The sequence below is a fragment of the Myotis yumanensis genome, unplaced genomic scaffold (assembly GCF_028538775.1).
Source record: "Myotis yumanensis isolate MYYU_CA2020_CCGP unplaced genomic scaffold, mMyoYum1.0.hap1 SCAF_16, whole genome shotgun sequence".
Taxonomy (NCBI): Eukaryota; Metazoa; Chordata; class Mammalia; order Chiroptera; family Vespertilionidae; genus Myotis; species Myotis yumanensis.
In genome coordinates this window covers 42,897,399-42,921,533 of record NW_027223767.1, presented here as the reverse complement: position 1 = coordinate 42,921,533, position 24,135 = coordinate 42,897,399, and the positions used below count along the sequence as shown (strand labels likewise).

General features: G+C 48.9%; 1 protein-coding gene across 2 annotated transcripts in view; it reads right to left on the bottom strand.

Annotated features, from left to right (window-relative positions):
- Window positions 1-388: 388 nt before the first annotated feature.
- TTLL6 (tubulin tyrosine ligase like 6) overlaps window positions 389-24,135 on the bottom strand; it is a 31,521-nt gene continuing 7,774 nt past the window's right edge. The window contains exons 2-16 of one of the 2 annotated variants that reach the window (XM_070394151.1): window positions 22,542-22,762; window positions 22,106-22,144; window positions 20,555-20,673; window positions 20,310-20,440; window positions 18,557-18,713; window positions 17,414-17,557; window positions 16,078-16,163; window positions 13,432-13,657; window positions 11,589-11,764; window positions 9,162-9,350; window positions 8,206-8,383; window positions 6,744-7,016; window positions 3,176-3,530; window positions 2,122-2,390; window positions 389-1,122 (exon numbers count right to left, since the gene is read on the bottom strand). In XM_070394151.1, coding sequence (XP_070250252.1) covers window positions 2,122-2,390; window positions 3,176-3,530; window positions 6,744-7,016; window positions 8,206-8,383; window positions 9,162-9,350; window positions 11,589-11,764; window positions 13,432-13,657; window positions 16,078-16,163; window positions 17,414-17,557; window positions 18,557-18,713; window positions 20,310-20,440; window positions 20,555-20,673; window positions 22,106-22,144; window positions 22,542-22,719 — 2,520 coding nt within the window. In that variant the 5' untranslated portion in view covers window positions 22,720-22,762 and the 3' untranslated portion in view covers window positions 389-1,122. Of the gene's footprint in view, window positions 1,123-2,121; window positions 2,391-3,175; window positions 3,531-6,743; window positions 7,017-8,205; window positions 8,384-9,161; window positions 9,351-11,588; window positions 11,765-13,431; window positions 13,658-16,077; window positions 16,164-17,413; window positions 17,558-18,556; window positions 18,714-20,309; window positions 20,441-20,554; window positions 20,674-22,105; window positions 22,147-22,540; window positions 22,763-24,135 lie in introns of those variants that run through there. The other variant, XM_070394152.1, reaches the window with a different exon arrangement.

Sequence of the window (24,135 nt, the reverse complement as noted above, 5' to 3'; positions counted from 1 at the left end):
AGGGACTCAATTCTCTGGAAGCCGCCTTTTTGTTCCCTTTTCCTTGTTCCCTACATTTGTTCAACTGCCATGTCCAGCTCTATGATGGCTGACTGGCCTGCCCTCTTTTCTTTCCCACCGTCAGCCGTTCCGATAGGGGCTGCCAGGGCTTCAAACGCAGGCCACCGTCTGAGCCTCCAAACCACTCTCCTACCTCAGGCTCTCTCCTTGCCACTCATCCATCCTACCATCTGCTGCCAGATCCATCGTTCTCACCCTCCATGAAATCTCTCTCCCAAACAAGAACCTGCAGTGGTTTGCCACAGCCCACGGAGTTAAGGGGAACACTTCCCAGGATAACATTGTAGGCCCTTCACAATATTAATGAATCGGGCTCCTTGTCCTGGCATCGAGCATGGTGATTTATTTTATTAATGTACACATGAGGGGGAAACGCAGCATTTCTGTAGGTTGATGGAAGAAACATCTGCAGGCTGGGCACTCTCTCCTCACCTCTGTCTTCACTGGCGAGACTGAGTGGGGCTGGTAAGGGCAGTAGCAGGAAGATGTCTGGGTACTGAGGTGGCTGGGATGGGAGGAAGTATGATCTGTACCTGGTGGTGATGACTACCCCAATTCTCTCACTCGGGGCTCTGAGTTCTCCATCATGTCTAGCCCTCTCTCTGCCTTTGCTCTTTGGAGTTGAAGACCAACTGACACAGGCCTGTTGGTGGACTGAGGACTTTGGATTCTTGAAAGTTGTGAACCCTCCTCTGAAACACTCCTCCCTCGCGCTGCTCCATCTGGGGGAGTCTTCTGGATGATGGTGCCATGTGAGGGGCCCATAGGAATGACACCAGTAGGAGCAACTGGGGCGTGTCCCGGGACAACATCAATAACTCCCGGAGGTCATGGTCCTACAGCACTGTCAGCTAACTGGGAGGGCACAAAAAGCAAGGCTGTTGGCCTCAGTGGTGCTAGTGAGAGGGAGGGACTTAGAAGACTAGGATATCTAGTTGAGAAAATAAAACTTTTGGTTGATCCCATGGGCATTGTAGACACTGTAAGAAGAGACAAATCATTTCCTGGGAGTAAAAAGTAAAATGGGGGTGGGGTGGGGAATAGCAGAGATCCAGTCTGATTCTGGGGGGGAAAAAAGAAGATTTTTTTTTAGATTTTCCTGTAAAATGGTAAAATGGCCTCTGGAATATTGAGGCCAATTAACACATCATCACCATTCTTATCGCAGGTGATTCACATCCATGGTCACCAGAAATTCATTTTACCTACATTCATTGTACATTCATCTTCCTACATCCCTGTAGCCCCAAACGTTGGCTAGAGATTATTTAAGAGCAGCCAAGATGGCTGGCCAGAGATAATGAGTGTTAGTGATTAAGAGCACATGCTTAGGAGCTCATTCTCTGTGTGTTCTTGGGCAAGGTACTTAACCTCTCTAAACTTTGGTTTCCTCATTTGAAAAAAAAAGAATGACATGGTATTAACCACAGAGAGTTTCTCTGAGGATTGAGATAATGCATGCAAGGCTTCTGGTACACCAAAGGCAAGGGTGCCCAGCAGCACAAACCCCTCTACCATGCAATGCTATGCTGTAGAGCTCTCTGAAGTTTCTATGTACCAACTAACGTTCTGACAGAGGGCTCCCTGCTCCCTTTGGTCCTTTCACACAGTAGAATCAAAGCTTAAAGATCTTTTGTTTCCACATCTCGGTATCCACTGTCCGGTTGCTCAGTCCCCTCGGTACACTCCATTACAGGGCCAGCTTTGGGGCAAGTGGCCTGGGCCTCGGCCAGTTTAGCACAGCATGAAAGATGTGGAAATCAACCCCTCACAGTTGACATGGTTCTACTTCTGGGACCGGCTTTAATGATGGTCTCAATTTTAGCCATAAATGAAGACAAGGCAAAGTGCACTTAAAGCAGGGGGAACAGATTAGTCGTAGCAGAAGTATAAATTGCAAGGGGGTCACATGTTAACTAAGGTTAGTCTTAATTGTCTACTTACCTGTATGGCTTTATCAATCCATCCACCCACCTACTTACCCAACATTCATTCCAGAAATATATACATATGGTGCTTGCCAATGCACCAGGCACATTAAGGGAATATGGGTGGGCCTACCTATTTCCTCTCACATTCTTTTTGGCCAGAGATCAGGTAGTGATTGCATGCTTCCTGATCCTGTATAAACGGGTCCCTCATAGCACCCAGACGTCTTCTGTCAGGCCTCGGATCCAGTCGGGCTGAAGTGGCCACCACCAGTAGATCCCTCAGAGAAATATCACGGCGGTGAGTTTTCTTCAAGAAGAGGAGGGAGGGCATATCCAGCGGCCTCTTCTCATGAGAGCTTTGGCTGCGCAAGTAACACTTCTGGGGCAGGGAGAAGTTTTCTGGAAAGGCAAAGAAACTGATAAATTGGCATTATCAATTTAGGCTGCTGGACTCAGCACAAATTCTTGGAAAAGACCACCTTCCTCTAGGGCAGCGGTTCTCAACCTGTGGGTCGAGACCCCTTTGGGGGTCGAACGACCCTTTCACAGGGGTCGCCTAAGACCATCAGAAAACACATATATAATTACATATTGTTTTTGTGATTCATCACTATGCTTTAATTATGTTCAATTTGTGACAATGAAAATACATCCTGCATATCAGATATTTACATTACAATTCATAACAGTAGCAAAATTATAGTTATGAAGTAGCAACGAAAATAATTTTATGGTTGGGGGTCACCACAATATGAGGAACTGTATTAAAGGGTCACGGCATTAGGAAGGTTGAGAACCACTGCTCTAGGGTCTCCTGGCCTAAATCTGATCCTGAATCAGAATCACCCATTGTTCTGTTCTCCAAATAGTTTCTCTTCCCTGTTTTTTCATACTTAATGCCTCCATCTGATACAGATTTAGCTGAGTGGGCCTCAACTGAATGAGAACCGGGGAATGTTGAAGGAGGGAACTTAGACATCGCATTCTATTTTTATCTTTCTTATCTTCCCAGTAAGACTGGAGACTCCCTAAGGACACAGACTATGTCTCCACCATCAGACTGCGGTCACCCTAAGGACAGGGAATGTATCCCCCTTCAGACTGGATGCTCCCCAAAGATTAGGACTGGTTCTGTTGGTTACTCCACGGGCTCTGGGTATATCCCTGAACAGGCTGGCACTCACGTGACTGGTTACGTAACGCCAGCTTTGCGTTGTAGGAAGCTGGGAACAAGGAGAGCTTCTCCCTCAGGTGAACCTTGGTGAACAGCTCTGACATCAGGTGCTGTTTCCTCGAGTTATTCTTTAGCCAAGTCCAACGTGGGTTCAACGAGTAGCGCTGGGATTTTGTCGGCAGAGAAATTTTTGATATTTTCTCCTGGAAGAGGTACTGGGGGGTCTGCTGTTTGCATTTAAGGGAGACCACTCTGTCCATCTCTGGGCTACTGCATTCTGGGCTGTTTGTCGTGCTCAGCAGCGGGGACTCAGGGGAGTCTGAGAACTGGGTGCAGGTTTCTGAGGTCTCTAATGACGATAAGAGCTGGAAGAGAAAACAATCCAAAATGAGATTGTGGAAAGCAAAGGGCTCCTTGCTATGCCATTCTTGATTTAAACAGATTAAGAACTGATTTCAGCCAAACCGGTTTGGCTCAGTGGATGGAGCATCGGCCTGCGGACTGAAGGGTCCCAGGTTCGATTCCGGTCAAGGGCATGTACCTTGGTTGTGGGCACATCCCCAGTGGGAGGTGTGCAGGAGGCAGCTGGTCGATGTTTCTCTCTCATCGATGTTTCTAATTCTCTATCTCTCTCCCTCTCTGTAAAAAAATCAATAAAATATATTTAAAAAAAAAAAAAAAAAAGAACTGATTTCATCAGCAGGATGAAAGATTGGGTTAGAATAGTTTCCTAACCAGGAATTGGTTAAACCAGTGGTTGGCAAACTGCGGCTCCACGAGCCACATGCGGCTCTTTGGCCCCTTGAGTGTGGCTCTTCCACAAAACACCACGTGCGGGCACGCACGTACAGTGTGATTGAAACTTCGTGGCCCATGGCAGAAGTCAGTTTTCCGCCTGGGCGAGTCTATTTTGAAGAAGTGGCGTTAGAAGAAGTGGGGGGAATAGTATTTCTGACTCATATAATCAACTGAAAAAACTAGCGTTTGCTGTTCTTTCCTTATTCGGGTCTACATATTTATGCGAACAATCATTTTCAAGCATGAACCTTATCAAGAGTAAATTGAGAAGTCGTCTTATTGATGAGAACCTGGAATCATGCCTAAAATTAAAAACAACAACATACAAACCTGACTTACCCAAACTTTCCAAGGAGATGCAAGGCCATTGTTCACATTAGTGTTTGTCAGTCATTGTCATGATTTAATTTTATGGATATTGTAAGGTAAATTGTAAGGAATTTAATTTTATCAATATAATATTGTTATTAAGTATGATATCAAGTTTTATTCAACGCACCTATAGTTTAACTAAGACTTAAAACTTTAAAGTTTATTAAGTTAATTTTAGGGAACGTTGTGGAGTGAAAGAAGATGTAGTGTTGAGGATTGAGAAAGGTATGTTGAGATGGTTTGGACATATAGAGAGGATGAACGAAAGGAGATAGACGAAACAAGTATACAAGACGAGTGTGGGTGGGAGAGTTGGAAGGGTCGACCTCAGCGAACATACCTCAATCAGATTGAGGACGTTTTTAGCAAAGGCCAGCTTAGGAGTACCCTAATTAAGTTAATAACAATGTACCTACCTATATAGTTTAAGTTTAAAAAATGTGGCTCTCAAAAGAAATTTCAATCGTTGTACTGTTGATATTTGGCTCTGTTGACTAATGAGTTTGCCGACCACCGGGTTAAACACTAGAGCAGAATATGGTGAGGATGTCCACAGAGCTTTCTCTGGAGGTCTTCAAATGTGACAGAGATTTTAAACACTAGAGATTAGTAATCAGAGAAATAGTTATTCTACAGCTATTAGATTAGGAAAAATTAGAAAGCTGTTGGGATGCAGAGGTACAGGGGCTCTCATGCACTGCTGATGAGAATGTAGACAGTCATTCTGGTGAATCATCTAGAAATACTTGGTAAAATAAGATTACAAATACCCTGTGACCAGCAATTCTGTGCCTAGGTATACACTCAAAATAAGTTATTAGCTCCTTTTAAAAAACTATGTACACCAATGATCCCAGCAACATTATTCATAGTAGCCAAAAGTAGCCAAATGTCCACCAAAAGATGAATGAATAAATAAATAAAGTGCGGTATATGCATATAATGGAATACTGTTCAGTCTTAAAAAAGAAGAAAATTCCGATACATAATACAACATGAATGAACTTTGAAAACATTATGCTAAGTGAAATAAACCAGACATGTAAGTATAAATATTGTATATTTCTACTTATATGAGGTACCTGGAGCAGTCATAGAGACAGAAAGTAAAACAGAGAGGAACAGAATAAGGCAGAAAAAAATATTTGAAGAAATAACGGCTATAAAATTCTCAAATATGGTGAAAGTCCTCAATTTACAAAACCATTAAGTTCAAGCATCCTAAATAGGATAAATACAAATAAAATTACACCCAGACACATCATAATCAAATTGGTTAAATTCAGAGATAAAGAGCATCCATTAAAAAGTGACACATTGCATACAGGGGATAATGTTATAAATTTTTAAAAAAGAAAGAGCCCTGGCCAGTGTGACTCAATTGGTTGGGCATCGGCCCATCTGCCGAGAGGTTGCCGGTTCAATTCTGGTCAGGGCACATGCCCAGTTGCAAGTTCGATCCCCCATGACAACCATCAGTGTTCCATTCTCACATTGATGTTTCTCTCTCTCTCTCTCTCTCTCTCTCTCTCTCTCTCCCTTCCCCTCTCTCTCTAAAAATCAATTAAAAATCTCTAAAAAAGAAAGAAAACTAGAAGACAGTGGAACATTTTGAAAGTGTTGCAAGAAAAATAATGTTAACCCAGAATTCTAGGTCTAACAAAAATATCCTTCAAAGTGAAAGCTAAATAAAGGCTTTTTCAAGTAAACAAAACTAGAAAGCTCATCACCAGCTGAGAGGGGAGCATTACAATAAACACTAAAGGGAGTTTTTCAGGCTAAAGACAAATGACATCAGACATAAATAAATAAATAAAATAGCCCTAGAGTTTTGGCTCAAAGGCCTCCTTCTCTTTTCTCCACTCCCCACGTCCATGAAATCCTGAGGTGGTGATGTGATGAATTTATGCGGTGATAGCAGCAGAATCAACAGCAGGGCCTGAGGAATCTAAAGTTCTGAGAGGGGAAACTTCACCACCAAGTGAAGGAGCTGTGGTCCCCAGAGGGTGAAGTGACCCCCGAATACTTATTCTCTCTGTGACTTCCTGCCACTTGGCCCTTGTTTTCAGACTTCTAGCCTTCAGAACTTGAGAGAATAAATGTGTGTTTTAAGCCACCAAGTTTGTGGTCATTTGTTACAGGAGCCCGAGGAGGTGCCCTGGCCTAAAAAGAGGGGATGCCTGGGCCAGCCTTTCTAACGGCCCTAAAAGTATAGGCCTCTATTCCTAGCAGCTGTGCCATTCCACAACTTGGGCATCACCGTGGGGAAATCAAGGCCGAGGGAGGGGAGGAGGAGGCTTACTCAAAGGACCCATAGGAAGTCGGGGGGCAGAGAAGGGACAAGAAAGCAAGGGTCCCACCACCGCCTCCCGAGCTCAGCCCCCTGGCGGGTAGACCGCTCCACTTACCACGGGGCTGGGGAGTATGTTCACTATAGAGGCACACTTGGCTTCCTTGATTCTGGAGATGGGTTTACTGAGATCCAGGCCAGAGCAGCTGAAAAGGCTTGAGTTCCTCAGGTCGGGGAGGGAGCAGTAATGTCTCGCAGAGGAAGGCCCGGGGGAAGCAGGGCCATCTTCCTTCTTGGGGGCCTCCTGGTTGAGACTGATCTCTGTCTCATTTTTCTTTGCATCTCCGACATCCGAGAGCATGTCAGACGCGCAGGGCACTGACGTCAGTGACTGGAGGGATTGGAAAGGAGGAAACTGAACACACAGCTCACTTCCAGATTCATCTGCCCCCAAGAGTAGGTGCAAAGGAGATGAGGGGGAGAAGGAAAGCGATCAGAATGAAAGTCTCTCTAATCTGGGGCTTTTCACCTCGAGTTCAGGGACTCCTAGAGAGCTCATGGATGGTTTCACGGGGTCTTTGAACCACTTAAAACTATCTTTGTAGCCCTAACCGGTTTGGCTCAGTGGATAGAGCATCGGTCTGCGGACTGAAAGGCCCCAGGTTCTATTCCGGTCAAGGGCATGTACCTTGGTTGTGGGCACATCCCCACTAAGGGGTGTGCAGGAGGCAGCTGTTCGATGTTTGTCTCTCATCGATGTTTCTAACTCTCTATCCCTCTCCCTTCTTCTCTGTAAAAAATCAATAAAATATATATATTTTTAAAAACTATCTTTGTATACGTCATAGTAAGAGATTCCATAGCTTTTATCGATACTCAGAGGGTCTATGGCCCCAGTAAAGTTATAAAAACAAACAAGCACGTGCTCTAATCCTGTCTCTTTGGGTGAGTCATTGAGAAGAAGGAGGTGGACTGAAAAGTCAACTGAATCTCTCCACTGAGCCTAGAGAGAGAGCTAGGCAGAGACGTGGGGAATCCAGAGATGCAGATCACAGGACAACCGTGGCCCACAGTGGGGGACTGCCCACACTCTGAGCAGAGAGCAGGCTGGAAGCACCCAGCTGGGGTCAGTCACCCCATGTAATGTTCTGAGGGTCCTGCCTCCCAGAACCTCTTCCCTGCTTCCTCCTTTCTAGGCGGTGCCCCTGGCCTCCTGGAAGAGAGCGTTACAACCCCAACTGGAGCTGGGAACAATGAGTATATAGTCCTAGAGCCCGCTCCCTACGTGGGGATGGTGCTCACCCTCCCAGCTGCTAACTCCTACTGATGGAGGCAAGGACAGACCAGTGAGCGTCCTCTCTGCCTGGATGGAGGGGTCCTTTGAAGGACGCTGGGCTCCTTGTGACTTCTGGGGTCCCCCTCCTGTGGCCCAGCCCTCTGTACAGCCCATTCCTTCATCCATCAGTGTATCTGGGCTCTGAGCAGTGGCTTCCTAGGCATCCCCCCGCCCCCCCTCTGTGAATTGGCCGCAGCCGGGGAAGGGTGCTGGGCACGGGTGCTCCCCTCCCATCCGGATTTACTTGGTTGGAGACTTGGGTGGCGGCGGCCTTGTATTTTCGCTGTTGTGTCTGTTGCCAGCTCTTTGCCCCCTTGCCTCTCGCGTGCTCGCCTACCGATTCTCCCTGCATCTCTACCTTCTTCTCTTTCGTTTGCAAGGATTTTTTCTCCTGTTTTAGTCTCAGCTCCTGGATCAGTTGCCTGCCCATTGAGGAACAGTGAGTGTCAGTAGGTTAGGGATGGGCTTTGAATGGGGTGGACAAGACTGGGCAAAGGGCAGAGAACTCCCCATTCCCTCCCCAGGCATGTCCAGTCTGCACACGTGATTGAAGGTCACAGAACAGGAGGTGGAGGAGAGGCAGCCCTTACACCACGTCATTCCCAGGCTTAGGAATAGTGTCCAAGGAGAAATACACAGGAAGGGGACTCCACCACATTCCACCACAACCCTATCTCGCTCCCCACCTCCCAGCAGAACAGATCCCATACATGACAGGTGCTGAAAAGAGGGTCTGGACAGGCCAAAGTCAGGGGCTCCCACAATGGACCACTTCATATCCTGGGCCTCTGGCCAATAATGTAATGGAAATAACGTAGTCCCATGAATCAGGAGACGGACTGTTGTCTCTTTCCTGTCATTACTCTATATGATGTCTTCTCTGCCCCGTCCTCCCCTCCCATAAAATGAGGTGGTGGGCGGGGACCGCACTGGATGGGATGAGTCCCTCCCAGCTCTCAGATTATATACCTGCAGGAACCCAGGAGGCAGCTCTGAGGGGCTGGGCATTCTAGAGAGGGGTGTGTAGGGGTGAGTTTCTAGAAACAGCCACATAGCTACTTAACAACACGGGTCCTTGTGACACTAAAGCAAATGTTTCCCTGTCAAGTTCAAGGTTGGAGACTGAAGCTCACAAGCCCTCCTCACAGACCCAGGCCAGTCACCCAGCAGGTCAAGCCCACCTCGAAGGTGCTTTCCTACCGGGCGTACAGCTCCCGGGCCCGGGAGGTGGCAGTATTCTGGAAGAGGGAGTTATTGTCCTGGAAAAACTTCTCATACTTCTCCGAAGTCAGATTGGGATAAATCAGGTGGAAACTTCCACAGTTTTCCTTCTCATACTTCTCAGTTTTCTCTCGACGCAAGGCCTGGAAACCCTTGAGTTCCTTGATCCTGTTGGCAAGCAGAACATAGGGCTGCGTTGGGACATGGCTCGATGCTTGGCAGAAACGTGACCAAGCTGGATATCATCTAGGGCCAGGCAGGGGCCTTGCACACAACAGGGGTCCATCGGTATTTCCTAAATGTTTCCCTGAGAGGATTCTAGCCATCCCATCATAAGCGCTAAAAGCTGTTTAGAACAGTCTTCTCTGGCCCTAGCTGGTTTGGCTCAGTGGATAGAGCATAGGCTTGCAGCCTGAAGGGTCCCTGGTTCGATTCCGGTCAAGGGCACATGCCTGGGTTGCGGGCTCGACCCCCAGTAGGGGGTGTGCAGGAGGCAGCTGATCAATGATTCTCTCTCATCATTGATATTTCTAGCTCTCCCTTCCTCTCTGAAATCAATACAAATATATATATTTTTTAAAAAAAACAAACACAGAAAAGAACAGTCTTCTCTGACAGTTCTGAGAGTTCATCAGATTTTCTCCTGTTGCAAGTAAAACCCCTTTCCCTCTTGGCTTAGTTCTGACCAGGCAGACTATGGCCACCTTCCCAATCACAGCCCCTCCTACCCTGTCACTCTCTGGAGAACGACAGCGTGTGTTTTGCTAAATTTGAGGGCTTCTTGGATGCACTTTTATGAGCTCTGATGATCTCACTCTTCCTCACAGCCCCCTGGGGAGCTGGAGGTCAGCGAGGGAGGCATGATAAGCCCCTTTTACAGCAGGAAAACCAAGAGCCACTGAGCTATCCAGGCCAAGTTGTGACAAGAAGAATGATTCAGCCCTGACCTGTTTGGCTCAGTGGATAGAGCGTCTGCCTGCGGACTGAAGGGTCCCGGGTTCGATTCTGGTCAAGGGCATGTGCCTTGGTTGTGGGCACATCCCCGGTGTGGGGTGTGCAGGAGGCAGCTGATTGATGTTCCTCTCTCATCGATGTTTCTAACTCTCTATCCTTCTCCCTTCCTCTCTGTAAAAAATCAATAAAATATATTTTTTTAAAAAAAGAATGATACAGGAGAGGGCCCTAGCTGCGCCTTAGCTGATGCTGCCTCCTCCTCCAGGAGTTTAGAGAAAGCTACACAGTGGAGGGCATCCTGGAACCCCAGGCCACACACCCCTGGGGCTCTGGGTCCAGACCTGCCGCTTACCAGCAAGGTAACCTAGTACAAGTCAGTTCCCCTTCCAGAGTCTTTGCCTCCTTAGCTCCGAAACAGGACCATACTACACCCACTGCCTACCACCCTCCGTACAGAGAAGACAGTACACATGAAAATGCCTTCCAGACACAGATGCTATGGCCTCGGTTCCAGAAGTTTCATCTCGAAGGACTGGGCTAGCTCCGCACATGAGGCAGGGGCCACAGCGGGTCTGAAAATCAACACAGGCATCTCCCTGCCCAGGCTCAGCGTCTTCGGACACTAGACTCACTCTGCAGAAGGAGGCCTCTGTAAGGCCAGTGCTTCCCAGCAGGGAGCAGGGACACGTTAGCTCCTGCCAACACAGTAACACGGGGGCGGACAGGCAAATCTTTCTTTTGGTTAAAAAAAAAAAAAGGAATGGTTTTACTTTTCGTATTGGTAATCCCTAAATCTTAAATCTTCATCTGATATTAATAAGCTTATCTCCATTATGTATAGTTGTACCTATAACTTAAATCTCCTAAAATAGAGACAAAGAAATAGTCACAGTAAAAATATTCAAACTGCCACATTCCACAAATATAAACTAATTTTCCAAGTGGGATAATCATTTGTAAGCGCTGCTGACTCCCCTCCCCACCAACTCCAGGCAAAATTCTTAATAGTCTCAAACACAAACGATAATGCCAGGCATTATGGTAAGTAAGCCTTTTATACACCATTTCATTCCCCCCAAGAACTCTATGTATCATTCGCTCCATTTCACAGAAAGAACACAGAGGCCCAGAAAAGTGACATAAAGGCCACATAATGAGCCCTAGCCGGCTTGGCTCAGTGGATAAAGCATCGGCCTGTGGACTGAAGGGTCGCGGGTCTGATCCCGGCCTGGGTTTCGGGCTTCATGCCCAGTGCGGGGTGTGCAGGAGGCAGCTGATCAATGCTTCTCTCTCATCATTGATGTTTCTATCTCTCCCTCTCCCTTCCTTTCTGAAATCAATAAAAATATATATATTTTAAAAAGACCATATAACGAGTAGGTTATTGTATATAACTTGGATCAGGACAGACCAGTAATAAAAATGGGGTCCCTGGCGGGGCGGCTACTATACTTGGCCTCCCGGGAACGGCATTGCTGCAGGAACCGGCCCCGTTGCTTCTCCTCCTCCAAGACTTTCTTTTTGTCACAGCTCCCCAGGTTGATCAGGACCAAGGTGTCATACAGCAGGCTGTCCTTCACCTCCTTATCCAAGCAGGAGTCGGTGGAGAAGCTCGGAGAGTGGTTGACCTGTGAGGGCAAGACGGCAGCTGGAAGCTGGGCTGTCCAGAGCGAAAGCAGAGAGTGAGGCCTAAACGCCACCACCAGGGAGCGACCTAAGCCCACCTTGGGGCCCTGGGAAGGGAGAAGGTCTGGACTGGAGCCACAGTGAGGAACGGAGAAGGTAGAACCCCCCTAGAGTAACTAGCTTTTATTTTATTTCTTTATATATACACACACTAGAGGCCCGATGCACAAAATTCATGCAAGGGGCTTGGCCCTCGCAGCCGTGGCTGCTTGCCTTGGCCCTCACAGCCCCAGCTTCGTCTGGAAGGACATCTGGAAGGTCGTTTGACTGTCTGGTCTAACTAGCATATTACGCTTTTATTACTATATATATATATTTTTTTAAATTGATCTCAGAGAGAGGAACAGAGATGGAGAAAGAGATAGAAACATCAATGATGAGAGAGAATCATTGATCGGCTGTCTCCTGCATGCCCCCTACTGGGGATCAAGCCCACAGCCTGGGCATGTGCCCTTGTCAGGAATTGAACCCGGACCCTTCAGTCCGCAGGCTGATGCTCTATCCAGAGCCAATCCAGCTAGGGATAACTAGCTGTTATTTTAGTTCTTGCTTTTTGGGAGGCATCAGGGAGTACCCCGTCTTTGGTTTCCCCTCCACGGTGTCCTCTCACGTGCCTGGAGCAGGTGGAAGGGGCGGTCCAAAGGACCAGGCGGGGAGGTGGGGAGTAGAAAGAAATGAGGCATTGGAGATCCTGACCGGGCTTTCGGGGGAGACAGGTGGGAGAAGGGAGAAGACACGTTCCTGCTCATAGGAAAGTCCCTATTATTCAGAGGCACTCTGTGACACTGGAAGAGTTCTAGCCGTTTCTGCAGGCTTGCTCCTGGTAGCTAATTCTGCTCTTGAGGTAAGAGCTCCAAACAGCCATATTCTCCTTCCCACCCACACCTGGGAACAAGGACTGGGAGTGGAGGAAAGGCAAGGCCTCGGGAATCTGATGTGTAATTCTGGGCTTTCCCACCCCAAAGGCTGACTCTTGTCATTGGCAGCTGGCACTAGCTGGCACCTCTGACTTGCACCCACACCCCTCACCCCTCCTCCCAGTGCAGACTGGATCACTGACTGCTCGGGCACAAGTACAATCTGGAAGAGAGACCGCCACCCGGAAGCTTCTCTCCTCCTCCTCCCATCACCCTGGGGTCTCGGGGAGGCAGGAACATCACTGCGCAGCTCCGCACCCGTTCCTGTGGCCACAGACGCCAGGCCGTTCTCTGTTGGGAACGGAGCGGTCCAGCCCCTGAGAGCCAGGCCTGCAGCTCCCACCTGATCTTCAACATCATCAGCCCAGCTTGGATGAAGAGCACCCCCTTTCTGGGAAGTAAAAGGACCCTGTGTTACAAAACGTAGAGCTGTCACTCTGAGACCAGTTTCCAAGTCCGGGTGGACCTCCAAAAGGCACAAGGAATTCTCCAATTCCTGGCCGTCTAACCCCCTCTGGTGGCCACTTCTCAGCTAAGGGAGGAGCCCCAGGCAGCAAGCTCCAGGGGAGGAACCGGTGCCTTTAAGTTGATTAAACAGATCTAGCTGCGCTGGGAGGGCGGAAAGATGAACCTGAAGCTGGCCGATCCCAAACACAGGGGCCAGTTTTCACCCCTCGCCCCAGCCTCCCTACCTCCAGCAACCAGGGCTTGAGTTTGCGGTCCAACAAAATGTCGAAGCCCAGGATTTCGAAGCAGGCGCTGTTGAGTGTGTGGTTGGGGAAGCAGGTGTGGTAGTTGTGCTTGATGATGGGGTAGGCGGAGATGATCGTCTTGATGATGACATCCTCGATATCTCTCCATATCTGCTCCACGTTGTAGCCATGGCTCTCCATGTACGTGTTGAAGGTGGAGAGCTTCCTGGAGGGGAACCACAGGCATGAGGCTGGGCAGCCCACCTCTGGTCATCTAAGGCCACGGCATGCCGAGAACCAGAAACTTCCGTAGAAAATAGGGTGCCAGAGCCAATAGGGATGGACACCCAAGAGCTTGGGGGGCACCAGGACTTTGTCAGCTCAGGGGGGTCGTGCGGGAGCCACGGGGCCACACTCCTCAAGCCGCCACAGCCCTGGAGCGGGCACAGATAGAATGACATGTAAGGCCTGCCTGGCCACTTTCACTGTGACCCAGAACACACCCGTGGGCTTGGACAGGGACTGAGTATCCTGGGTAGAAAGCTTAATGGATAAATTAAAAAAAATAAGAAACCAGTACTCTACCTCATGCTTTTGTTTTGGTGGTTATTTCTTTGGTGTTCATTAGAAGCACTTAGGGAGCCTTTTAAGAACACAACTACCACCCTGGTGGGTAGCTCAGTTGGTTAGAGCATTGTCCCAATATGCCGAGGCTGTGGGTTCCAACCCCAGTCAGGGCACACACAAGGGTCAACCAATGAATGCATGGATGGGTAGAAAAATGGGTTGATGTTTCTCTCTCTCTCTCTCTCTCTCTCTCATCAATAGATAGACTTACACACACACACACACACACACACACACACACACTACTGCCTGAGTTCTACCTCAATCTGAGGGGGTTCTGGGGACACCAAAGACACAGAAATTTTCTGTCAGGACTGCCCACTTGGAAAAGGGCATTTCCACAGATGGAGTTACCAACTGCCCCAGGAAGTCCCACATCCCAGGAAACCCCTCACTCCCAGGCCAACCGAGATGGCTGGTCACCCTGTCACAGAGGTCAGGGGATGTGTCCAGGTTTTTGAGGAAACATCTGAGGGGTTGCTCCAGTCAGCTCCACACTGGGCAGGTCAGAGGGAGCTTCCGTTACAAATCAACACAGCCTCTTCGGGATGATGCAGGCACATCACAGTGAATGCACAGTGTCCTGTTAATGCCCAGGGGTTAGCCAGTTCCATTGAACACACCAGCTATGTGCCAGGCTCCCTGAGAGGTGAAGAGGACCCGGTCTCTGCCCCAGAGACCTGCTGGGAAAGGGAGGTCACCCCCACCCAGCACGACGCCACCCTTCAAGCAGGCCTCGCGTAGTGATTTCCCATTTGCTCTTTGGGACTCTGCCACGGAGGACACCGTGATTGCCCCTGCACCGAGCCTCTCTGATGCTCTGAGGCCAAACAGACGGCCTGCTTATCAGTCCTTTGAATCTGGTGCAGGAGAAGGAGCATGTGCCTCCGCGTCTGCCTACCGACCTTCTTGTCCTGCTGTGGCATTCAAAACTGTGTGACTGAGGCAACTGAACCTCTCAGAGACTCGGTTTGCTCATCTGTAAAATGAGATGGCGCCTAACTCACAGTTCTCCATCTACAAAGGGTAGTTTACGATGCCTCGGCCATGGTGTTGTAAAAATGTAATGGGGGAAACAATGCAGCCCGGCCGGTGTGGCTCAGTGGTTGAGCGTCAACCTATGAACCAGGTCACGGCTCGATTCCAGGTCAGGGCACATGCCCGGGTTGCGGGCTCGATCCCCAGGGGGGAGCCTGCAGGAGGCAGCCAGTCAATGATTCTTTCTCATCATTGATGTTTCTATCTCTCTATCTCTCTCCCTTCCTCTCTGAAACCAATAAAAATGTATTTTTTAAATGCACCCAAAGCACCCAGCTCAGGCCCAAACACACGGAAGACCTCCACAAAAACCCTTTTTCCTTCTCCTTTGTCGGGTCATGTTCACCTTCTTCAGTCCCCCTTTCTCTTAAAACGCCAATGAGACAGGATTAGACGACAGCAGGCGTATAAAAGCTGCTTGGGAAGATGCTCATGCCTTCCTCTCATGTTTCCCCTTCTTCTGGAGAATCGGAAAGCCAGCTAGCCACAGGTCAGGTCACACGGGGCCGCGTGACACACCATTTGAGAATCTCAGTTGGAGCCACACACCAGGCAACCACAGCTTAGGAAGCGCTGCCTGGCACGGCCTTTCCCGCGCAGACCAGAATCAATAAATATCTGTTGGCTTGGAAATGTCAGAAGGGCCAACGGTAACCAGAGTGAGTGAGTGAGTGAGAGTGTGTGTGTGTGTGTGTGTGTGTGTGTGTGTGTGTGTGTGTGTACCCTGCTGGGGAAACAGTTAGTGTTTATCTCTCCTCCTCCCACCCTCCTAGGGTTTACTATGCGGCCTTCTTTTAATGATTAACAGCCAGAGGGCAGAGACTAAGGAGTCTGTTCTGGGTTTAGAGGCCAGGAAATATTTTCTGAGAGCACGTGACCCAAGATGGAAACGCTGATGCGACTGATGGGATTTGGTCACATCCCAGAGCGCCGCTCTGAGACTGGCAGGGAAAGAGAAGAGACGTGAGGCCGCTTGCTTACCTCTTGCTGCCAGAGAGCGAGTCTTGAATGAAATTGGAACTGTGCTTATTGATGGAGTAATTAGTCAGGTGCATGCAGATATCATCCTGGGGGAAGAGACGCAGTCTATGGAGTCAGAGGAAGGGCAGGCCTCCCGCCTCCTCCTGAGGCCCCTGGGGCTTAAAGAAGAAAAGGGGGCCCAGCCCAGTGTGGCTCAGCAGTTGAGCGTGGACCCAGGAACCAAGAGGTCACCGGTTTGATTCTGGGTCAGGGGACATGCCCGGGTTTTGGGTTCAATCCCCAGCAAGTGGGGGGGGGGGGGGCGGGAGGAGGCATTCAATCAATGATTCTCTCTCATGATTGATGATTGTATCTCTCTCTCTCCCTCTCCCTTCCTCTCTGAAATCAATAAAGATATTTTTTTTAAAAGGGGGGGGGGGGTGAACCGGTTTAGCTCAGTGGATAGAGCATCGGCCTGCGGACTCAAGGGTCCCAGGTTCGATTCCGGTCAAGGGCATGTACCTTGGTTGCGGGCACATCCCCAGTGGGGGGTGTGCAGGAGGCAGCTGATCGATCTCTCTCATCGATGTTTCTGGCTCTCTATCCCTCTCCCTTCTTCTCTGTAGAAAATCAATAAAATATGTAAAAAAAAAGGGGGGGGTCTTAGGGCTAAAACTGGCAGCACAGAGGAAGAAGGAAAGGGTATCCCACAGCCTGGAGTATGAGAAACTCCAATTCCTCCTGAGATTGGGGGGTGCCCTGCCTGAGGGCACTCCCGGGGTGTGGAACTGTGGCTCTGGCTTTGCAGTCAGGCAGACCTGGCCTTGAGTCCCAGGCTGATCTCTTCCTGGTTCTGTGACCTTGGACAAGGCCTCCTTCTCTCTGGGTTTTCGTTTCCTCTCTGTAAACGGGAGGTGATAATGCCTATTCCTGAGGGCTCCTGGGAGGGCTCAAGGAAAGAACATATGCAACCCAGCAAGTGTGAAGTGTTCAGCCAAGGTAGCCAAATCCACAATGTTAAAGTGTCAGTGGATTTAACTAGGATTTTTTTTTTAAATCACACTAAGGGAGCCGAAACCGGTTTGGCTCAGTGGATAGTGCGTTGGCCTGCGGACTGAAGGGTCCCGGGTTCGATTCCGGTCAAGGGCATGTACCTGGGTTGCGGGCACATCCCCGGTGGGAGATGTGCAGGAGGCAGCTGATCGATGTCTCTCTCATCGATGTTTCTAAGTCTCTATCTCTCTCCCTTCCTCTCTGGAAAAAATCAATAAAATACATTAAAAAAAATTAAAAAATAAAATAAATAAATAAATCACACTAAGGGAGGGAGGTAAGGCAGCATGTTCCCTGAGCTCACCAGGTTGTCCGTGCAAGGGTGGGAGTAAGTGGTTGTGGCGAAGCGGGCCAGTCCTTCCTTGTACGTAAAAATCCTGAGAGGGTCACAGGATGTCATCAGCACATAAATCCGCAGGTCAAACTTGAACCCATCGATGATAAAGGGCTGGAGGAGAGAACGGAAGTTACACCGGCATCGGAGAGATTCAGATTGAAAGTCGTTAGCACCCCGTCTGGTTTTCTTGGCGTCCGCGCCAACATTGCCTCTTGCTACAGAGTGCAGACTTGGCCAGGGCTGGGGACAGGGAAAAGGGGGTTTGGGCTCAGTGACTAGCCACATGATCTTGTACAAGTCACTAAACCACACTTTTTAAATAGCATTAAAAAGTGCTGTGATGCCCTGGCCAGGTGGCTCAGTTGGTTGAGCATCGTCCCATACACCAAAAGGTTGCAGGTTCGATCCCCAGTAAGGGCACATACCTAGGTTGTGGGTTCAATCCCCAGTCAGGGCGTGTGTGGGAGGCAACTGATCGCTGTTTCTCACCTCTCTCTCTCTCTTTCTCTCTCTCTCTCCTCTCTCTCTCTCTCAATGTCTCTTCCTTTCTCTCTAAAAATCAATAGAAACATATCCTCGGGTGAGAATTAAAAAAATAAAAACGGCCTGTGATGAAGAACATGCTGTCACTATCCAGGGCTATGTTATTGTTGCAGTTCTGTAAGAGTTCTCCCTGCAGTGCTGGACTGCAATGCTGGCCGGTGCCTCCCCCTCCATGCAGGCTTCCGCAGGGCTCCCTTCCTGCAGTGGGCTATCCCGCTGAGACCTCTGACCTCCAGTCATGGAGTAAAGCTGGTTACCACTATCGATCCAGGACCACTCTCCTCTCCTCAATGACCAAAGATGCTCTCCCAGCTGTCGTCTGTTAGAGGCAAGGGACCAGCCTGGTAGAGCCAGGCCAATGGACAGGGTGCAAGGCTGAGGGACGCTCTGGCCCGGGCACATGTCACATCAGGTCAGAAGGCTTGGGCTGACAAAGTCCAAGGCAGAAGGCAGGACTCGGCTTCACCCTCACCCCTGCCCTCCATTCCCTCATTCCTCATTCGGTCCAGTGGAGCTACAGCCCGAGGTTGCTGTGGAGATAAATAAACAATCACCATGAAGAAGTACCTTTGAAATATAGAGCTGACAGATCATATCCTCCCCCGGTTTGATTTCTTTCACCGTCCGGGTGATGAATATACCTCTCCCTTGGCAGCCCGAATCCGGCTTACAAATGTATGTCTTATTTTTTCTTGACCTGCTGTAGTTCTGCAAGTCTCCCCAGCTACCAGACAGGGAGGGAATGAGATACACTTTTAGCTGGGAAGCAGTAAAAAGGAAGGCTAACTCCGTACATTAAAAAACAAACAAACAGTCCTAACTGGTTTGGCTCAGTGGATAGAGCGTCGGCCTGCGGACTGAAAGGTTCCAGGTTCAATTCCGGTCAAGGGCATGTGCCTTGGTTGCGGGCACTTCCCCAGTAGGGGGTGTGCAGGAGGCAGCTTATCGATGTTTATCTCTCATCGATGTTTCTAACTCTCTATCCCTCTCCCTTCCTCTCTGTAAAAGATCAATAAAATATATTTAAAAAACAAACGAACAAAATGATCTAATGTGACAAACACTTTGGACTGACAGACAGATGCCCCGAGGCCTGGTACTAGGAGAGCCAGGAAAGCACCCACAGTGGGGAGAAGATGGGCTTTAGAGGGAATTCAGGCCTGGATTTAAACCCAGGCAACACCACTTGCCAGTGTAACCCTTCGCAAGGACTTGACCCCTGAAAGCCTCAATTCCATCATCTACACAATGAGGGTGATGACACCTCTCTTATACAGGACATAACGCAGGCAGGGTGCCGACAGGTACTGCACACCCCATAACGTTAGCTGTGGCCAAGGAGTTCGATCTTCTGGTTTGCAGATTGGAGATCTGGAGATCTGAATCTGGCTCAAGCCCAGTGATGTGGCCTTGGGTCCATCGGCCTCTTGCCCCACTCTGGGCTCAGTTTTTCCTCTGTAACATCTCCACTCCAGCCAGAGTGTGAGAGAGGAAATACCATCTTTGAACATACTTTGAAGGAGGTATATTCAGCCTGGCCAGCGTGGCTTGGTGGTTGAGCATTGACCTATGAACCAGGAGGTCACAGTTCAATTCCTGTTCGGGGCAGATGCCTGGGTTGCTGGCTTGATCCCCAGAGTGGGGCGTGCAGGAGGCAGCCGATCAATGAGTCTCTCTCATCACTGATGTTTCTATCTCTCTCTCCCTCTCCCTTCCTTTCTGAAATCAATATTAAAAAAAGAAAGAAAGAAAGTATAGCCCTAACTGGTTTGGCTCAGTGGATGGAGCATCGGCCTTCCGACTGAGGGGTCTGAGATTCGATTCTGGTCAAGGGCATGTACCTCGGTTTCGGGCACATCCCCAGTAGGGGGTGTGCAGGAGGCAGCTGATCAATGTTTCTCTCTCATCGATGTTTCTAGCTCTCTATCCCTCTCCCTTCCTCTCTGTAAAAAAATCAATAAAATATGTTTTTTTAAAAAGAAAAGAAAGTATATTCAGAAGAGAGAAAGAAACTTAATGGACTATAAATCTCAGTCTTCCTATATTTCTTGTTTTGCACTTTAACTCAAAGGAACCTTGTGACCAGTGGAGAAGTCACTTAACTCAATGGTCCTCGGTGGCTATGAAATCCGGAGATGCCTGTTGACCTGATGGCAATCACATTTCCTTCTAAGTTGCTACTAAGCAAGTGAGGAAAGTCTGGGAACCCTGGCCACACCCCATATCCCTTCTCTTCCTGAACAGGAGAAAGAGATGGGAGATCCTGTGGGAAATGGAATTGGGGTGGGGAGTGGAGAAGGGAGCTCGGGTAGGCACTCACTCAGCAGGAAGACACCAGGTCCGAGGGAAAAAGTGGAAATCTTTAGGGAACAACTTTGACATGCGACTCATATTCCTGGCCAGCAAGTCCTTGCGGCAGATTTCACTCATCCCCGGGAAGTGATTGATTTTCTGCAACGGAAGCCGGAATTCATGAACAATGGGGGACACGGGAGTAGCCATGGGATACCCTTGGGGGACAGTGAGGACCCCACTTATGCTGAGGACCAGCTCTGACCCAGATACCTGGTAACTCTTCATCTCCATCACCCGCTCCAGCGACACTGAGTAGTCCGTCCAGTAGAGAGTCCAGTCATCATTTTCCCCTCCCTCTCGAAGGCCATATTGTTGGGCGGCCCTACGCACTGCCAGGGGGTTGGACAAGGAAAGGCCCATTAGCCCGGGAGGGGAGGGAGGAGCATAAAGTGGGGAAGTTACATTCCCAGTGCTCCCAGACTAAGCACCGAAGTGAGACATCTCGGCTCCCTGGGACTGAAGCCATCTTGCCCTGCCCTAGAGACATCATCGCCAAGAAAGGAACACAAAGAGTTGAAAGCTATTTAAAAAAATACAGCCTATGCCCCATCATCCCCTAGAAGGTTATCTGGGATGAATGTTTTAAAAAACCTGGCTTCCCCTGGCCAGGAAGTGGGCGTCTGGCTTTCCCCTAAACACGAGGCACTGAATGTTCAGGGAATATAAACCTAAATCAGGGATGGCGAACCTATGACACGCGTGGCAGAGGTGACACGCGAACTCATTTTTTTTTGGTTGATTTTTCTTTGTTAAATGGTATTTAAGTATATAAAATAAATATCAAAAATATAAGTCTTTGTTTTACTATGGTTGCAAATATCAAAAATTTCTAGATGTGACACGGCACCAGAGTTAAGTTAGGGTTTTTCAAAATACTGACACGCCGAGCTCAAAAGGTTCGCCATCACTGCCCTAAATCCTTAACATCAGCCAGAGCCAAGCTTAATTAGTAGAGTCAATTAACAGAAAAAAAATTACACAATGTATTTCATCAAATCCACACACACGCTCTCACATCCTTCTCCCCCTGTCCCTGTCAGCTCTGGTAACTGGGAGCTGATGCCAACACCAACGCAAATGCCTTCAAGGGCCTGGAAAGGAGGAAGTGCCTGCAGTGACCAGGAGAGTCAGGGCCGGCCCAAAGCACCCAAATTTGAAATTAAAATAATGACAACACCTCTGCTCTGTAGAACAAAGTAGGCCTACAGGTCATCTCCAGCTCAGGGACTGCCCGTTTGGAAGTTGTGCTCTAAAAAAGAGCCACTTAGCCCTGGCTGGTTTGGCTCGGTGGATAGAGCGTTGGCCTGCGGACTGAGGGGTCCTGGGTTCGATTCCGGGCAGGGGCACATGCCCAGGTTGCAGGTTTGATTTTCAGGGTGGGCGTGCAGGAGGCAGCCAATCAGTGTTTCTCTCTCATCATTGATGTTTCTATTTCTATCTCTCCCTCTCCCTTCCTCTCTGATATCAATAAAAGAAATATATATATTTTTAATTAAAAATTAAAAAAGAGCCACTGATTGTAGCAACAGCTGCCTTCTCTACAATCAGATCCCCTAATAACACAGCACTGCGGTCAAACCCTTATTTTCTTGGAATGAGCTCCCCAACTTCCTCAAATAGTTAAATGAGCTGAGAGAAGCAAAGAACAGGATTGGGAGGCACCCCTTTTCTTCCTCAAAAATACATAAGCGTGACCCTTCCCAACCCGGTGGGGGAGCCCAGTGGGTCCCCATCGCAGATTCCTTGAATGCAGATGCTCACCACTCTCATATCGGCAGCTGCACAGATTGATCACCAATCATCTGGAAAAGAGAAAAAGAAGAGCAGCAAGACAGAGACAGACACACTTGCCGGAACAAGAGGCCACACCCGGGAACATCCCATCCCAGGTGGGGCTGCGGGAAAACCAGCCCGCCGCACACCATTTAAAAAAAATAATAATAAAAGGCAGTCTGAACACAGACACAACAAAGACTCGGGCAAGGTGTGGTTTTAGGTGACACGCACCATCATCTCACTCTAGAAAACATCATCTAGAGTGGCTCCTTTTTATCTGAACCGGAAGTGGTGTGATTTTGACAGTCTCACCGGACAGTTTCTCCTCTCCCGGCGCATGAGCAGTCAAGGCCCCCTTCCTCCCAGGCCCCTCCTGCTCTTACCAACGTGGGTCCCCATCCCCCATCTTTCAATCCTAACCTCCTTTTCTTCCTCTTCTTCTTGCCTTGCAGCTGGGCATTCTGAAGCCCCTTTGGTATCGCAATGTTCTCTCCCACCAAAGCCAAGGTGACGATTTCTTTCAGATCTGCCGTGGAACTGTCCTCCCTCTCTTCTGACTCTGTCCCTTTCTTGCCTTCCAAAGGCTGAGGCTGGAGCATCTCCCTGGACTGGGAGGAGACTCTGGGGAAATACAGGCCCCCCCTGGAAAGAAGGCAGAGAGAGCGGCAATTACTTGGGTCCACCTGCAGGGGGACCCCCTCTCTTGCTCACGGCGGTGGTCCACCAGTGTTCTGGGACCCAGCACCAGGTTGCCGTTTATCAAAGGCCACCACACCTCTACCGCTGGGGCCAGGCTCCAGGAGGGAGCTCATTCCATCTTTTGCCCCTGACGATGGCCTGAGGGACTCACGCGGCCAATCCTGGCTGTGGTTTCTCCCTCCTGGGACTTTCAGGAGCCGGCTGAGATGCTATGCCTGGCACCACCTGGTAAACAATCTTCTTATTAAAGTGAGTGAGCGTCTGGGGACAGCCTCAGAACCAAGCCCTAAGCCAGTGGTTCTCAACCTGCCTAAGGCCGCGACCCTTTAATACAGTTCCTCATGTTGTGGTGACCCCCAACCAGAAAATTAGTTTCGTTGCTACTTCCTAACTGTAATGTTGCTACTGCTATGAATCGTCATGTAAATATCTGATCTGCAGGATGTATTTTCATTGTTCGAGACACACAGGTTGACAAGCGCTGCAAGCCTTCCTAGCTGAGGGAGTCGGTCCCAGGGGGGGCAGATGAGGCGCTCTGAGGAGGCCTGTTAATGTTTGGGCACTGCACGAAACCCCTTGTAGGCAACCTGTTGTCCTGACAGCGAAAGCAGCCGGTGCTCATGGAGTGCAGGGCTGACTCAAGCCCAGGGCCCAAAGCAGAGCTTCGGAGACCCCAACCCCAGAAGAGGTGTCTCCCCCACCATCCCATTCCAAGTGAAAACAAGACCAATCGTAAAATACTCATAAGGAAGTCCTGCAAAATTTTCTTCCCTCCACACCCATGATGACTTCTTTGATGTTTGCTTGAATTTCAAATATCAAGTCTTTTTTTTTAATGGTTTTTAATACCCCTGCTTCACTAATCCTTAAGAAGGTGCTTAGTTTGCCTCTGGGTAACCCAGAACTGCCCAGGCCTAATTAACTGATTTACATCCTGTTCACATTTAAGACTTCTATGACCATCAAGCCTATTTCTGGTGTTCTCCTGCCTCTCCTCACCTCCAAACCCTGGCCAACCTCCTACCACCCGGTCCTCTCTTTTAATGCCTGTAATCCTCTTGCTGCTACTATCTGTTCTTCCCTCGCATACTCTTCAATTTCTTGTAAAGATAGTGATAACATCTTTATTCTAATTTATTCTAATTTATTATTACTATTTTTGAAATACTATAACATTAAAGGAAGTTTAGGAGAGGGTAGGGTGAGAAGTCACCTTTAGCTCTTCTACCCTAACATGGCAACATTGGCCCTTTTGTATATTCTTTTTTATTCTTTTTTTTTTTAAATATATTTTATTGATTTTTTACAGAGAGGAA